The sequence below is a fragment of the Carassius gibelio genome, chromosome A21 (assembly GCF_023724105.1).
Source record: "Carassius gibelio isolate Cgi1373 ecotype wild population from Czech Republic chromosome A21, carGib1.2-hapl.c, whole genome shotgun sequence".
Classification (NCBI taxonomy): Eukaryota; Metazoa; Chordata; class Actinopteri; order Cypriniformes; family Cyprinidae; genus Carassius; species Carassius gibelio.
In genome coordinates, this window is record NC_068391.1 from 17,666,637 (window position 1) to 17,681,415 (window position 14,779).

Here is a 14,779-nt window from a genome sequence, read left to right on the forward strand (position 1 = left end):
AAGTTCCCCCTGCCTAAAGATGTTTTTATTTTTTATTATTTTATTTTTTTTCACAAAGAATCTGAAGAATGCCAATTGGCGAATGTCAATGTGGATGCAACTGCAACATTGCACAGCACGTGCCGTATTCAGCTGCGACGTGCAATCTGTCCTTATTTACGGCTTCACATTAAGCCTTTACGCGTGAACAAGACACAAGTGTTTTATTGTCACGCCGGCAATTACAGCGTCAAGAAGATAACTAGATGGATCAATACAGACCCATTTTGCGGGAGGTTTGTAGCGTCTAACTCCGATCAGCTTCTGTTGAGTGCTCGAGTAATGCCATCTGACAGACTGATGGAGTGGGTGGAGGAGAGAGAGCTCTGGTTGGGCGGATCTGACACTGGTTTGCCTTCGGACCGCCTTTCCCGATCCCTCCTCAAGCCTCTGGGGCTGCTGCGCTCGTGTTTAGTTGCCCCTCTCATGGTCAAAGGAAGGATTGATTCCTTTGGGAAGAGACACAAATCACTTCAATTTGATCGAGAGGGCTCAGGATACAGCCTCATCTTGAATTATCCACTTTTTAGTTTTTTTTTTCTCCTGATAAAGAAAGCCGGAAAAAAGAAGACAAGAGGCGAAAAGTTCTTAGGTCATGATGACATTTGATATGAGATCTGCTTGATCGCACCAGCTGCTCACAGGAAACATTATCGGCACAGAAAACACGGCTTTCTTTTTGTTTCCACTTTGCGTCTTAGTGACACCGTGATCTGTCCTGGTTTCTAAACTCCTTCCCATCGGAGCGCTGAGCTGCCTCTCTCTCTCTCTCTCTCTCTCTCTCTCTCTCTTACGCACGGGAGGTGGGCACCTGAGAACACTACCAACGGGAAGAGAGTGTGAGAGATCCCGGTTTCATGTTTGGGATTCAGGAGAGCATCCAAAGGAGTGGGAGTATTTTGAAAGAGGAGCCCATCGGAGCCGGCATGAACGCAGTCCGAACATGGATGCAAGGCGCCGGGGTGCTGGATGCGAACACGGCCGCGCAGAGGTAAGAGACCCCCGGGGCTGTGACTTCACCTCCCGCGGAGCGTGGACCGATCGTGCTGCTGGCGTTTGTTTTGAGGAAACTCGATCCGGATTGTGGAGGATTAAGCCTTTGATTCGCTTTGCTTTGTCGTTTAGTGATTCCTTTGGATGCAAAGTTTGGGTACTTTGCCAAAGCTCACCTTCTTTTGCATGCAGTCACATCTGGAGGTCCTAAGACCACTGGATTGAACTTGCTGGAGAAATAATAAGAATAATAATTGCTCAATAATAGCATAATAATAGCAAAATAACAACAATTATAATAATAAATTAAGATTTCGCATATACACATGTACAGACATTTTTAATTCTCCAATCAGTGGAATAGAAATTAAACAACCAGTTTGTTTCAATAACACATCTACGTCTAGTATCTGAAGGATGTTTGTAACACGGCCCTTTCTGCGTGTCTTCCCCGCAGTGGAGTGGGACTGGCCCGGGCGCACTTCGAGAAACAGCCGCCCTCAAATCTCCGCAAATCCAACTTCTTCCACTTCGTTTTAGCCCTTTATGACCGACAAGGACAGCCGGTGGAAATTGAGAGAACCTCTTTTGTCGGATTTGTGGAAAAAGAGAAGGTGAGTTAACTGAACGAGCTTCAAAAATGTTTTTCAGCACCACGATGTTACAGGAGCACTAAATACGATCGCACACGCCTTTATGTTTTTTTTTTTTTTTTGTTGTATTATTATTTTAAGTGCAGGGGATATTATATGACAAGTGAACAGCAATACCATGCACATTTGAAAGCCGTCGAAATAATTAATACGTGAATATATTGAAAAAAAAAAAAACAAATCAGTAAATTCAAAATGATATAAAATGCAATATTACCTTGAAATAAACATTTCAGGAATTAGCCTAAATCGGATAGTTATTTAAACGGGATGGTTATATTGATTATGATCAAGGCGATTATTAATTTAAAATGTAAGATTAAGGTTTAATATGCATTTCTTACATTTATAAATAAAATTCACGAATATGTCTGTTAATTTTGCATGTCTTCAAAACTCAATCACCTGTATTTTTTTTCAGCCGCGTTAACAGGAAATATTCAAACATTTTAGTAGAGCTTAATTTACATATTTAGATACATAAAACATATCTTATGCATTTTGTATCCTGCATAATAAAACAATATTATCTAAGCAGATAATATAAGTAAAGGCCTATAACTTATAATAATGCTACTATAACTTTATTAATGTGACCTAATACAGCTAAGAATAAATTAATTTGACCTCATACATTAAATACATTTCATGAGATAATTCCGTTTTGTTTATACACACGCTATATTTTTTACTAAAATAGAATTAGCGCTACAGCTGATTTGATTGAACAGGCCCGAACGAGATCATTTTGTAAACGCAGTAACTTTCCTTCCGTTAGTAGGCTATGGCATTAGTAGAGGATGATTTTGAGACCTGTTGTAATATTATTTTCATGCCCAGGAGACTACAGGAGAAAAGACAAACAATGGCATTCATTACAGACTGCAACTTCTCTACAGCAACGGTAAGACATGCTCATATTTGCGCACGAGGCTTGAGTTTGCGCACTTTCATCGAAAGTAATTTGCAGTTCATCGCACTAAAATAACAACAGCAGCAGGTGCTGCCATTTGACGAAGATTGGCAGTTGATTTAAATCAATGATTTAACCGATCGAGAATATTTCTGTCTGAACAATTAAACGCAATCAGTCATTGACTGCTCAACACAAACTAATTCTCATTTACTTTCTTCAAATCAAAGCATGACTCTTCACAATGAATCAGATTGATTTTAAAGCATTAACATTTCACCCAAGGTTTAAATCAATCAGAAACCTATTTCCAACCAGGCGATATTAATTGTTAATGTGCTTTTCTTGGAGTGATTCTGAATTGATCATATTCATTAGTGTGTAATCTGACAGCCTGTCTATCATTTGTCATCTGGTCAGTTTCTAAATAAACCAGCTGTTAGTTCTGCCACCTCTTGAGCATATATAGTGCACAAAACGCGGTTTTATCATTAGTTTACATCTATGCTTCATCACATCATCATTTTTGTCATTTTGAGTTTTGATTTTATTCATAAGTATTTAAATTCAAAGTTGTTGAAAAGCAATGAACTCATAGCAAGTCACCATTTAGATTTTAAGGCAGTAATTAAACTCATTTTTAAATCCAGTCATGTATTCTGTGTTTTCATAAATAATTATTTAACCATGTAAATAGGTATAATTTGCTATAGAGTTTAATTAAAAATTAGTAAACAAACCATTAATTATGATTTATGACATGTGCAGGTGTGTTTAGTGTTAAAGTTATAATTAGGCCAATCATGCATTTTACATAACAAAACATATTCATAAAAAAAAATAATATTATATATATATATATATATATATATATATATATATATAATATTATACGAAAATGTACTTTGTTTAATAAATATGTCTTTCAAAGAATATTGTTTTCATGTATTGTTAATTTAATATGTGGACATATTACAACACCAAAATGTGTTTGTGCTATTTCAAGAGCATTATGCTTGGTGCAATTACAGTGCATTGAAATGGCTGATTTAGAGATAATGAATGTGAATGCGTTTGTGGGAAATCTAATGAAAAGCACATGCTAATGTCAAGTTTCTGTGTGTTCCAGGCATCAGAACAGAGCAGGATTTTTATGTAAGACTAATTGACTCCATGACTAAACAGGTAAGGGTTCACCTCGTCCCATTCACCACCATCTGCGCATGTCACCAGAGGCTAATTCATACATGTTGGGCATCAGGGCATGCTAAAGGTTGACTGTTTGTGCCCCGTACAGATGAATCTCACAGCGGAGTGCATGCGTATCTCCCAGGAACAGTGTCACATTTTTGCATGCACGGTGGCAATGGCATCATAGGATGTCCTGTCGCCTCTTTTGGAGTAGTGCGTATACAAATAGTGATTATATAAGTAGTGAATACAAAGTGTGTATTTTTAGGGGACACATATTTTCTTTTCAGGTTTTTCTAATAATTTGTATTTTTTTTTGCAAACCCAGAATGCAGTAACAAGTACACTTGCATATAGCCCTTTCAAGCCTTTTCATGAACATGTTTGTGTTTCCCGTTGGTGTGGTTCACATGTCATGCTCGGCTGCCTTCTTCTGAACTCTGGCTTGTTTCATTTCTTGTATGTACAATATGGCAGATCTACATTATTAGTGGTGCCTGTTTCCTGTTTCCTGTTTAATTTTATCAGTCACTGAAGACATGTGTGGCCCTGGGCTAGTGTTTAGATGGTTTATAACTAGTGTTTTTTTTTTTTTTTTTTTAGCCTTGGATCAGCCCTGGGAATTTAGTGATTAGCTTTTGTGAAAGTGGTCTATTAAACATATCCGTGTTTATTAGCTGCCTCCTGCAAACTGAGAAAGGCTTCACACTAGGCTCTTTACACTTCGCTAACAGTCGCTAACTTACCTGCGGGCGGCAGCTCCCTCTCCCTCTTGCCGAAGTTGCGTGGTGGGGACATCAAAGCGCATTAAACCCCAGTAGCTGCCACTTTGACAGCACTAGTCTGGCAGTAGGGAGAAGAGCTGTTGTTTCCTAACTATCTGCTTTGCTGCACTTCGTGGGAGGACATGGCACTTGTTTCACTAGAGCGCTGTTTATCAGTGTCAAGTTAAAAAATAATCACCCAGACACCTCGGCTTTCCCCTCACAAATCTTTTTGTAGTTGTTTGCTGGCAGTTTTCATGTCAGTCGTCTTGGAATATTTTTAGCACTCGTATTCATTATTTTTAGTGCAGGTATTACAACACGTGTAATGGAAGTCACCAGGAATGAGATTGCGATCCCCTTTGCCGGTGTTTTGTGTGCGAGAAACTTTCAGATGTGAAGACAACCTATTGTTAAATCACTTGCTAAAGGGATCCACTTAGAACTACACTTAAGGATTGGGGAACATGTGTAATGGCAGTCGGAGGATATCAAATCCCCTTCTTCAACAACAAGACAGCTAGTTACCTTATAACAGCTCAAAAAGCACTGTAGCGAGTCATATATGTACCGGTCGGCATGTGTCTTTGATATCCTCAGGTGAATGAGAGTGAGAGAGAGTTCGGGATCAGATGTGGTTTCTCTCTGGGGCAGTCAGACCTGTTGAGAGAGTGAAATGAGACCTGAATACCAGCTGACCACAGGACAGCTACAGGTGTCTCGGCCCATGTTGCGGCTCAGACTAAAAACAAGCTTTCAGTTTGAAGGGTAGGCACTCTTGAGAAGGGAGTGCGGATGCTACTCCGCTGGCAGTCGTTATCGGGTTACAGACGACCTGAGTAATCTTATGTGATGTTCTGTATCCCCGTCGGCCTTCTGTAATCACTTCTCACTTCTGAGATGCTAGTTATTGGGCTGTGGAGTGAGTTAATGTGATGTTTTGTCACAACTTTAGAGTGTAGCAGCGCTAATTCAAATTGGGTAAAACTATTACTTTGAGCCTGTCCTCCAACAAAAAACGACCATATAGGTTGTTTGTGCAAGCACCTTACTACGACCTATATTTACGTTTTAAAGTTAAGCACCCTCTAGCAGGCATAAAAATAAGGACAGTATCGCATTAAGTCTGTCGTCATAAAAAAGACGTATAACGTCATTACCAATCAAAATGCACGTTTTTTTTAATGCAATGTGTGGGCTTTTTACACCGATCTCACAGTATTTCCTACATATTTTACTAGGTGGCTTATTCGTTTGAATGACCACACCTAACCCCACGCCTAAACCTAACCCTCACAGAAAAGAATTTGTACTTCATGCTAAATTATGATTTATTGAGCATATACAGTTTCGTGCACGTCCGTTTCCTGGGATCGAACCGATGACAGCATGGTTACATATCAAGGTATAATGCAATAATCTACCAACTGAGCTACACGAAACACAAAACAAATAAAATAATACAAAACATTGATTTGAAAACGGCCTTTTGCCGATAGGAGCGCAATTGTAGGATACGCTCTGATGGGACGTATTTCAGGGATTTGGACAAACGACCTATACGAGCATATTGGTTGGAGGACAGGTTGATTACTTTTTAGGAACAAATTCGAATCACAGAGGCTGTGTTTCACAATGCTAGCAAGGCTAAAACACTTACACCCTGTTAATGTCACAGTGGCAAAAACAGCTAAAACAGCTTTAGCTTGGACTGTAATTAGTGTCCAGATTTGCTGTTATTGCTCTCAGAGCGAGTATAGACCTTATTATTCTGTGGCGAGACTGATTTACTCTTGCAATTTCGCAACAGCAGACGCTTGTTATTTTCATAGTTACTGTCTCAGGCAAATTATTAGATTCAACAGATACCGTAAACGTCTTAGTGTTTTACATTTTGAAGCGATAGTGCTAATTTACTGCGTCTGTTGTTTAAGCAGTGGCCTAGTGCTTACCTCACATGCTCTGAATCTGACATGCTGAGCTGTAGCGCATTTCTGTTTTGCTTTGCATTGTCTTGTTTTCATGCCACAGATAGTTGATAGCGCTTTTTAGGCAGCTGAGGGGATAATACTGCACATACTAAGATTCTATGCTAATTCTGTTCTGAATGCTAATTCAAGGAATAATAACATGCGAAAACCCCACCCCGCAACTTTCATTGGTCAACTCAACCACCCAAGAAAAGAAAAGTCTCATGGATTCAGAGTTCAGAAACATCACAAATGGAACAGATCACGACAAACAGTAATGCTATTCATTATGGGTCATGGTTAGGCGTTAGGATTTGTTTCAGTGTTGCGTAGTGGATACTGTGATTGATGTGAATCTTTAGAATTGGCCATGAAAATCACACCGTTATCCTGGGATTGTAACTCATAATGGGGTACAGAAGACGGAGTCGTAGACGTGGGGGGCCGTTAAGTGTGAGTTTGACAGTTAAATCTGTGATCAGCGGCAACACATCTGACAAACAGACCTCCCACGTTCCTCCCTCATCTATCCTACGTTTCCTTTTGCTCTCTCATTACCCCATGGATTGTTTGTTTTTTAAGATGCAGTACTAGATTTGTTCGTTGTTTTGCTTGAGCTAACTTGAGCTTGAGCTAAACTTAGCCAGTGAATCAGACCACACCCTCTCTCCAAACCCCACCCTACAAAGGCATGCCAGCGAGAACTTGTGATTGGTTTCGGCAATACAGATTTCTTTTTACTTAGCTTTATTTTATGACTCTTTTAACCCACTCCACATCTCTATTTTTTTTTCAGCCTTGTTCTATTCCCTGGTCTCCTGCTCAAATTCTTGCACCGTCTAGAAGTCTCTCAGATGTCTCTAGATACCCTCCGTCTATTCTCCTGTATGTCTGCCTGTCCAACTCTTGCTCTCTCTTCCTCTTCTCTTGTTTCTCAGGCTTTATGTCTGAACTGCCGATCAGGGGTGGGGTGGGATACTTATTTGTGTATGTGAACACTTCTGTGTGTGTGTGGGAGAACAAAGAGTGAAATCACTGCCAAGACAGCACCTCTTTATAGGTAGCGCAGTGGCCTGGGAAAAAAAAAGAAGTCGTGTTCTTAATGGCATGCTAACAGATGATGCCAACTGTGTAGGAAGTAGGTTTCCATGTATTTATAGCGTCTTGTTTACTTGCCTTCGATTTCAGGCGTCACATCAAAGCCATTGAGGAAACTGCTAGATGAAATATGAAAAGTGTGCTTGGCGAGATAAAATATGTATTACAAGGCTTATTAATGTGCCATTCTCGCACTTCGGCACACAGTTAAAACTGCCCTGAACGTCATACTTTAAAAAATGTTATGATTTCATTATGCTGTAATTTTTTATGCGGCACCTTTGCACATTCTATGTTTCTTCTAAATCAAAAGGAAAGCATTTCCTGCAAAACTACTTCCTGTTCTTTGATCGCAGTAAAAGCAGCCAAGGCGTTTAAAAGTTATCGAGATGGCACACTTTAAGAGCCGGAAATCTACATTTTCCCTTTTAGGAATGCTTAATACAAACATGATATACAGAGATTAATTCCATTTGTATGACTGGAGGAATTTGTGGCACTTCAAGCAGTGACATTGTTTTTTCATGCACTGGACACTTCTTTAAGTCTAGTGGAAAGAAAATATCCAAAGTACACATATAAGTGTTTTTATTTAATTACACTTTATATATTTGTATCTGTTGATTTCAATTACAATGCATATCTTTAAAGACTTTTGTCTTTCTGAGCCAGAAATCTTGTCTCCAGTAACACTTACATACACCTTTACCGTTTTATTCTTATCTACTGTATATTCTGAAGGTTTTGCGGAGGGTTTTGTTTATATATCATTTGCTTGATTTCTAGAACATTTTATTACTAAAAATATGGTGATTTTTGCTTCTTTTTCTTTGATTTATAAAATTATATACCAAAACAAGTATCCAAAGTATCTACCCTATGTAAAAGCCTTTAACTGAAATGTGACAAACAAGCAAAATAAATAAATAAGAAAAACAAACAAATCAATAAAAAAATTAAATAACCACAATCACAGTTTTGAATTTGGTTATAGCCAGTGTTCAGATCTCTTTTTTCAAATGTATGCAAGTTAGTGTATATTTAATTACATATTGCCTAATGAGCATATTTAAAACTGTAAAAAAAGAGAAAGAAATTCAAAAAACTTGTACATAATTAATTTAAAGAATTGCTATTCTTACCCTATTTAACTGTGATGTCTTGTTTTAAGAAATGTATTAAAAATGTTGCCGAAGTCAACATACAATTATGCAATGTGAGAAAAAAAAAGATAAAATCAGATAACATACAAATAATTAAATAATGTGCATTCATAAAATAAATAGGATAATTTTTGATTTCATGTTGACTTGAATGACAGTATATTACATGTAGGACATTTTATAATACATTTCAGATTGTTTTATTAATGCAGTAAGCCAAGTGGAAGAATACTGCTGTTCCCGAGCACAGCTCAGCGAGAATGGGCGAAGATAGATTTGGTGTTTATAGATAGAAATATGAAGCAGGTCTTTGGGCTGGCAGACAGTGATGCATGCTGTGTACTTCTAGAAGACCTTGGCCCTCATTCCCTCAGAGTGAAAGAAAACCATCTGAACAAATGCTCCGAGCATGCCAACTCCAGCACTGGCTGTAACAATATCGCTTTCAGTGCCTTTGTATAATGTAAAGCACATCTGAAAGACATCAAACAATGAGCCAATGTATCGTCTGTCTCTGGATATTTCTCCTGTCAAATTACCCTTTTCTTGGTTGATATGACTTTGCATCAGTGTTTTTTTCCCAGTTAAGGTCAATGTGACAAACATTTTTTTTTGATGCTGGACAGTCTTGCTGAATTACACCTCCGTTACATGGCAGAGAGTAATGACTGTGCGTAACGGGACAGATTTGCTGCCAGTCGGTATGCCTACAAACGAGATCCCAGAATCTTAGCAAGGTGACACGCTTGGCACTGTTCGGAATGGCATACCATGTCCAACATTCAACTGGGGGAGGAGGGGACACACACAAGGCTTTGCCAGCCTGGCAGCGCTGTGTTTTGTGTTAAGGAGGGGTGAGAGCAAAGCCGAGAAAAATTGGGAGAAAATTTGGGGGCCGCACCAGATGGTGCACCGTGCTCCAGTCTGGCATCCCAACTGCTCTCTCGCACCCACCTCCTCCCCCCACCGCCCCTGTGCCACACACCACTGATGGTTTGGCATGTCAGATGCTAGCGTAGGTAGTATGCCAGTGAGCGCATAGGAACTTCATATTCATACCCATCAGTGAAAGATGCAAAAATGAGTGAGTGAACTGAAGTGACAAATACTGTAATACGAAACGGTAATATTGTGAAACATAAACTAACAGTTTTCTATTTGAATATATTTTAAAATGTAATTTATTAAAATTGTTTTTTTCAGAATCCTTACTCCAGTATTAATTGTCACATTAGAAATTATTCTAATATGAACTTTGGTGTTTACACCAAAAATCATATTTGATGTTTTATTATTATTGGTGCTTAATTATTTATAATGGTTATTATTCTAAATTTTGAAAACAGTTTTTGCTCTTTAGTATTTTTTGTAATAAAAATTTTGAAGTAATCAAGCATTTTGTAATAAAAATGTTTTGTACTGTCACTTTCAACACTGATAATGAGATAATAATTTAAATAATTTTTTTTTGAGCAACTGATGAGCATATTTGAAGTTATTTTAGATTTAAAATGTTTCAATATATTACTGTTTTACTGTATTTTTGATAAATAAATGCAGCCTTGGGGGAGCACAAGAGACTTCTTTCAAATACATTAAAAAGAAAATAATAATAATAGCTGATCCAAACTTTTGACTGATAGTGTACCCTATGTAATTATGTTTCTTTAAATTTCACTAACCTGAAGAACACAAAAGCTTAATTTTGAGACTGGCTAAAATATCAGTAGCTAATTGAGTCATATCTTGATTCACTATCCACTCTGATTCGTTGAGTTTATTCGTTTGAATGGATCATTGAAGGATCTGGTTTCATTGTGTGTATGATTCACTAAGAGGAATTAACTAGTAAGAGTCATTTGCTTGGACGTGCTTTGTATGTTGTTGAATCACTTAAAACAATCAAATCGGATTACTTGTCGCACTGAACACTAGGCTTGTTTGAGATGCGCCTGGCCTCGGCTGAAATATATGCGAGATCTCTCTTATCATAGTGGATCTGACATCTGTGAGATCAAAGATGGCTATCGAGGGATTAACGCCTGTGCACAGTGTTGCTAATAAACTGGATGTAATTCAAGTTCTGTTGCTTTTATATGAAAATAAATAAAATGAACAAGACACCCATTTAATTACATACCAAAGACGTGTTTATCAATATTTTTTCTTTAATACAGACATATACGTTTTTATTTATTAGATTTTTTTTAAATATAAAAATTTAATTACATAACCCAAAGAGATCGCACTGTCAGATAGTTTGGGAATATTCACACATAACATAAACACACAAAACATGATATTAGAGTTTTAAAATCAAACATTTTAAAAGTGAACATTACATCACAGTTGTTTAAACCAATGAGCATTAAGCCGTGTCATCAGCAAGTCGTTTCCCATCATGCTTTTGATGCCTGACTGGAGAATCCGACACGTGAGCCTTGCGCTCGCGAGAGATTTTTGACATACGTCAAGCATGCCATCAGAGCAAGGTGGATGTAACTCGGACACATTTCTAACCGGCATGCATCTCGCGCTGATCATCGGTGATCGGTTCTGTGCAGATTTTGTTCATCTCAAACAAGCCTTCAGATACACTAAAAAGAACTAGCTCATAAAAGTCATATGCATGTGAATCGGACAAGATCAGTCGCGTTCTTTGTTTGATTCTTTTTACATTTAGTTGGCAAGTATAACTAAATAGATGCTTTCTTGTGGGTGTTTTGTGATACGGTGTCTTTTTGAAACACTGTTTTGGATATAAATGGATGTCAATCATCCATACCTGCAGTACAGAGTCGTTTGCAAGCTGCACGCACAATAAAAAGCATCTTCGTCGATGACAAACGATAGAAGTCGTTTGCTAAATTTTGTTTCTTGCACTGAATGGATTGTAGGTAAATATCCATCTCAATCAATGCTCTTTTGTTTTTCTGTCCTTGATAAATATGTGTGAATATTCAGGGCGTAAGGGAGCTGTCCGAATTCTTCAAACTGAATCGAGAATGATTTCAGATCTTGTTGCAAACCCGATTGACCAGTTAGATTGAAATACTGATTTATTTTTGCGAATCTGGCATGATTCTAAACAGCTGAAAGAAAACACCCAACATGATTGCTGAAATATTGCTGGGGATAAATATCGATCAATAATAATTTGTGATACAGTGGTATATTTGTGCCCCTTTACTGAATATCCTGTATGGTTTATTTCAGAAGTAAATTTGTGCACAGTATTTCTTGTTGACTTTCAACAGTATTAGTTTTGATGAATATGTTTTCCCTTATCTATAGGAATCACTGTTATTATCTCCCTGGTTGTTAGAATCTGAGCCACCAGTTTAAGTTTCGTATCATCTCCTCCACCTACAACAGGTGATCTTCGGCTGTTACCCATCCCTCAAACCATTCAGAGCTGGTGCTACTGTAGACCCCAGCCTCTACCACATGTTACCCCATCTCAGCACTATGCCCTGTAGGGAAAGTAATTACCTGAGCAAGAAGTGAAACAATGACCCCCACTTATTGGAACACCTTCGTTTCTCACCTTCTGTTTTCCTTTAAGTAATGAGCCACAGTCCTGTGTGGAGCCAGGGCTCTGGACAGCCAGTCCAGAAATATTGGAACAGCTTCCCTATGATTCCCTATGACACATGCTCATATTTATTAAATATGACCAGACCAACAGGCTTTAAAGGCAGAATTACGCCTCCTCGCAGCATGTTTCTCAAGTGGAATTGGCTTCTGTGAATCCATAGCTGAATGTGAGGGTGGATAAGTGGAGGACATTTCTTTTCTTTTTTTTTGGGATGTTTTGTGGTCAATGCCAGCTTCCTGAAATATATATTTATAGACAGCTTTATAGCTAATGTGTTTATATATACAGCTTCATATGTAATGTGCTACATTTAATTTTGTTTGCCCAAAAGATTCATTCTAGTATTAAATAAAGATTTTTTCCCCCTCTCTGTTCAAAGGCCATAATATATGAAGGTCAAGACAAGAACCCAGAGATGTGCCGTGTGCTCCTGACTCATGAAATCATGTGCAGGTGAGACTTTTTCCATTATACTTTGTCCCAAGCAGGTGCTGAAAATGCTGTGTGACACGGCACAATCATAGAAAATCAGAACATATCAAACTATGAGACAAACAGTTTAATTTTTTACATTTTAAATAACAGTTCAGTCCATTCCACTGGCTGAAAGAGCTTTTAATTACTACTCTATTCAGTGCTTGTTAAAAAAAATCCTACAGAATCTGCATCATGACCTGTCATCTGAGCTATGTTTTTGTGACCATTAATGTGTTTTTTTTATTCTATTTTACATATTAGTATAACAGCAAATTTAAATTTTGTCTTTGCTTTACTCAACTTATGTTTTGCAAACTAATGGCGTAGTAGCATACTTCTACCTGATTTTATACATATTATTTTTTGATGAGGCATTACAAACTACTCCCCCCAGGGGTCCTAGACAGAGTCATCTCAATGGGTGGACTGAATTGTTCATGACACCAGAAAACCATAATTTGCTGTGTGTTAATGGTATTAGCGTACAGTCTCATTCTAGAGAGCATTTTATTGGACAAATATGATATAATCCTGCAAACAAGATCATTCAAGTTTTAATATGAACTAGTTTGTATTTTTGGACTGTAATTGTTTAAAATGCAACTTTTACGTTGACATTTTAGTAGTACAGTTGCATTTAGCAAGCCTTCAAGCTAAAACATATGGACTGCTGCGAAAACTCGCTCTGTGTTTGGAATATGCTTAACACTTTACTATACAGTATGCTAAAAACAGTACATGAACAGAGTAGTATGTCCAATTTCACAGTAGCCTACTCCTAAAACTGGCAAAAAGTACCTGGAAATTTCCGCCAAGATTCTGAAGCATCTGATGGAGTCTTTACTATCCCATGAGGCTACAGGAGAGGAGTTGTGAATGACAGTGACGAGACACAACTGACGCTGTAAGTCACATGACAGTGACAACAAGGCGGATGCATTACATATGGATTTCATTCATACTACAGATGCTATATAGAACAAACTTTTTTAACATTCCCAAAGCTATGCGATTTCGGAAGCCGCTTTAGATTTTGATTTCTTGGAGTATTTTATATTCAGGGATGTTGAACCAATGAGATTTTGCTGTAGGTGGGGCGTGGCCATCAAAACATCTTATTGCTTGTTGTCACTTTATTCTGTTGCCTGGTTAGAAAACTATCCAGTACACTCTAGTGATGTATTCTCTATCCAGGTCAAAATCACAAACCCCTAGTGAACAACAGAGAGAGAGAGAGAGAGAGAGAGAGAGAGAGAGAGAGAGAGAGAGAGAGAGAGAGAGAGAGAGACCGAGAGCGAGAGAGAGACAGAAACAAGCCGAAGATGACTTTTTCTATCAAATGCTATGTATTTAATTAACATCCAAAGATAAATTTGCTTAAAAGTAGGTTGTGATGATCGACTCGCGTCTATTTTTAGTGGTATTTTAACAGTGTCACCCACCCTTGTACCCCCCCCCCCATGAATATCACCCTGATGCCTGGTTAATTAGGACAAGCAGAAACTCATTACTCAATCTGAAATTTCAGTCTGCTCCACTAACAAATGTGCCCTGGCTCACGTGGTGTCCATGAAATATCTGCCAGGTTTTATCAGCAACATATCACATACCTTAAAGATGTTGTATCGGCAATTTTGCATAAAAAAGCAACAGATATTTTGTAACTGTTAGAACTGACAGCTGATGTATACACAGACTGATACAGTCCTCAACCCCCCCCCCCCCCCCCCCACACACACACTAGCTGAATCAGCACTGATAAGCAATCGTGAATCTGTGCATGCAATTGCATGTATGTGTACCTTCAAATGCTGCTGCAATTATAAGCAGAAAATTAGGCTGTTCACTATTAATCAGCTCCACTAATTGCCACACACCACCATTAGCCATATGGTGCCATGCCAGCTTGCAAGTGTGGGA

At 38.2% G+C, this 14,779-nt stretch overlaps 1 protein-coding gene across 5 annotated transcripts in view; it reads left to right on the forward strand.

The window, feature by feature from the left end:
• The first annotated feature begins 437 nt into the window (after window positions 1-437).
• LOC127942024 (transcription factor COE1-A) overlaps window positions 438-14,779 on the forward strand; it is a 121,037-nt gene continuing 106,695 nt past the window's right edge. For 4 of the 5 annotated variants that reach the window (XM_052537543.1, XM_052537544.1, XM_052537545.1 and 1 more), the window contains exons 1-5: window positions 438-1,030; window positions 1,490-1,646; window positions 2,526-2,589; window positions 3,728-3,783; window positions 12,762-12,835. In XM_052537543.1, coding sequence (XP_052393503.1) covers window positions 897-1,030; window positions 1,490-1,646; window positions 2,526-2,589; window positions 3,728-3,783; window positions 12,762-12,835 — 485 coding nt within the window. In that variant the 5' untranslated portion in view covers window positions 438-896. The remainder of the gene's footprint in view (window positions 1,031-1,489; window positions 1,647-2,525; window positions 2,590-3,727; window positions 3,784-12,761; window positions 12,836-14,779) is intronic. The other variant, XM_052537541.1, reaches the window with a different exon arrangement.